Below are 470 nucleotides of genomic sequence, written 5' to 3'. Positions count from 1 at the left end.
CATCCACGTTGTTCTTGGTTATGTAAAAAAAAAGAGTTGATTTTCTATGGTTAGTCCTAGTGATCCATGACACATCTTCAAAAAAGAAAAGAAAATGGATTTTTTTACCATCAAAGGTCGTTAAGCGTTTGCTGCATAGAGTAAGAATGCAGAACTTTTATGAACCTTTTACATTTTCTATTACATATCACCATACTTCTTGCCTCCATATATTCTAACTTATTAGTAACCACCTGAAATTAACATCAGAGCTGAAGTTCCCATCAGAACCTTTACCATTACCCCAAAATTTATATAAACTTTTGGGTTCTCCTTCAGGTCTGGAACGGGAACCCCACCGTGATGCTACCCAGGGTCGACGGAGAGTTCTTGCCTGATTATCCGGCTGTTATTTTGAGGGAAGGAAACTACAACAAGGTCGACCTTATCGCCGGCATCACGAAACACGAGGGCGAAATCTCCTCCTTAAG

The 470-nt window shown here is 39.8% G+C and overlaps 1 protein-coding gene across 1 annotated transcript in view; it reads left to right on the top strand.

The window, feature by feature from the left end:
- LOC119585065 (venom carboxylesterase-6-like) overlaps positions 1–470 on the top strand; it is a 10,069-nt gene that overhangs the window by 2,272 nt on the left and 7,327 nt on the right. The window contains exon 7 of the mRNA XM_037933682.1: positions 319–469. Coding sequence (XP_037789610.1) covers positions 319–469 — 151 coding nt within the window. The remainder of the gene's footprint in view (positions 1–318; position 470) is intronic.

This window comes from Penaeus monodon, chromosome 19, assembly GCF_015228065.2.
Source record: "Penaeus monodon isolate SGIC_2016 chromosome 19, NSTDA_Pmon_1, whole genome shotgun sequence".
Classification (NCBI taxonomy): domain Eukaryota; kingdom Metazoa; phylum Arthropoda; class Malacostraca; order Decapoda; family Penaeidae; genus Penaeus; species Penaeus monodon.
Note: the sequence above shows the minus strand (reverse complement) of the source record. Positions and strands in the feature narration are given on the sequence as shown.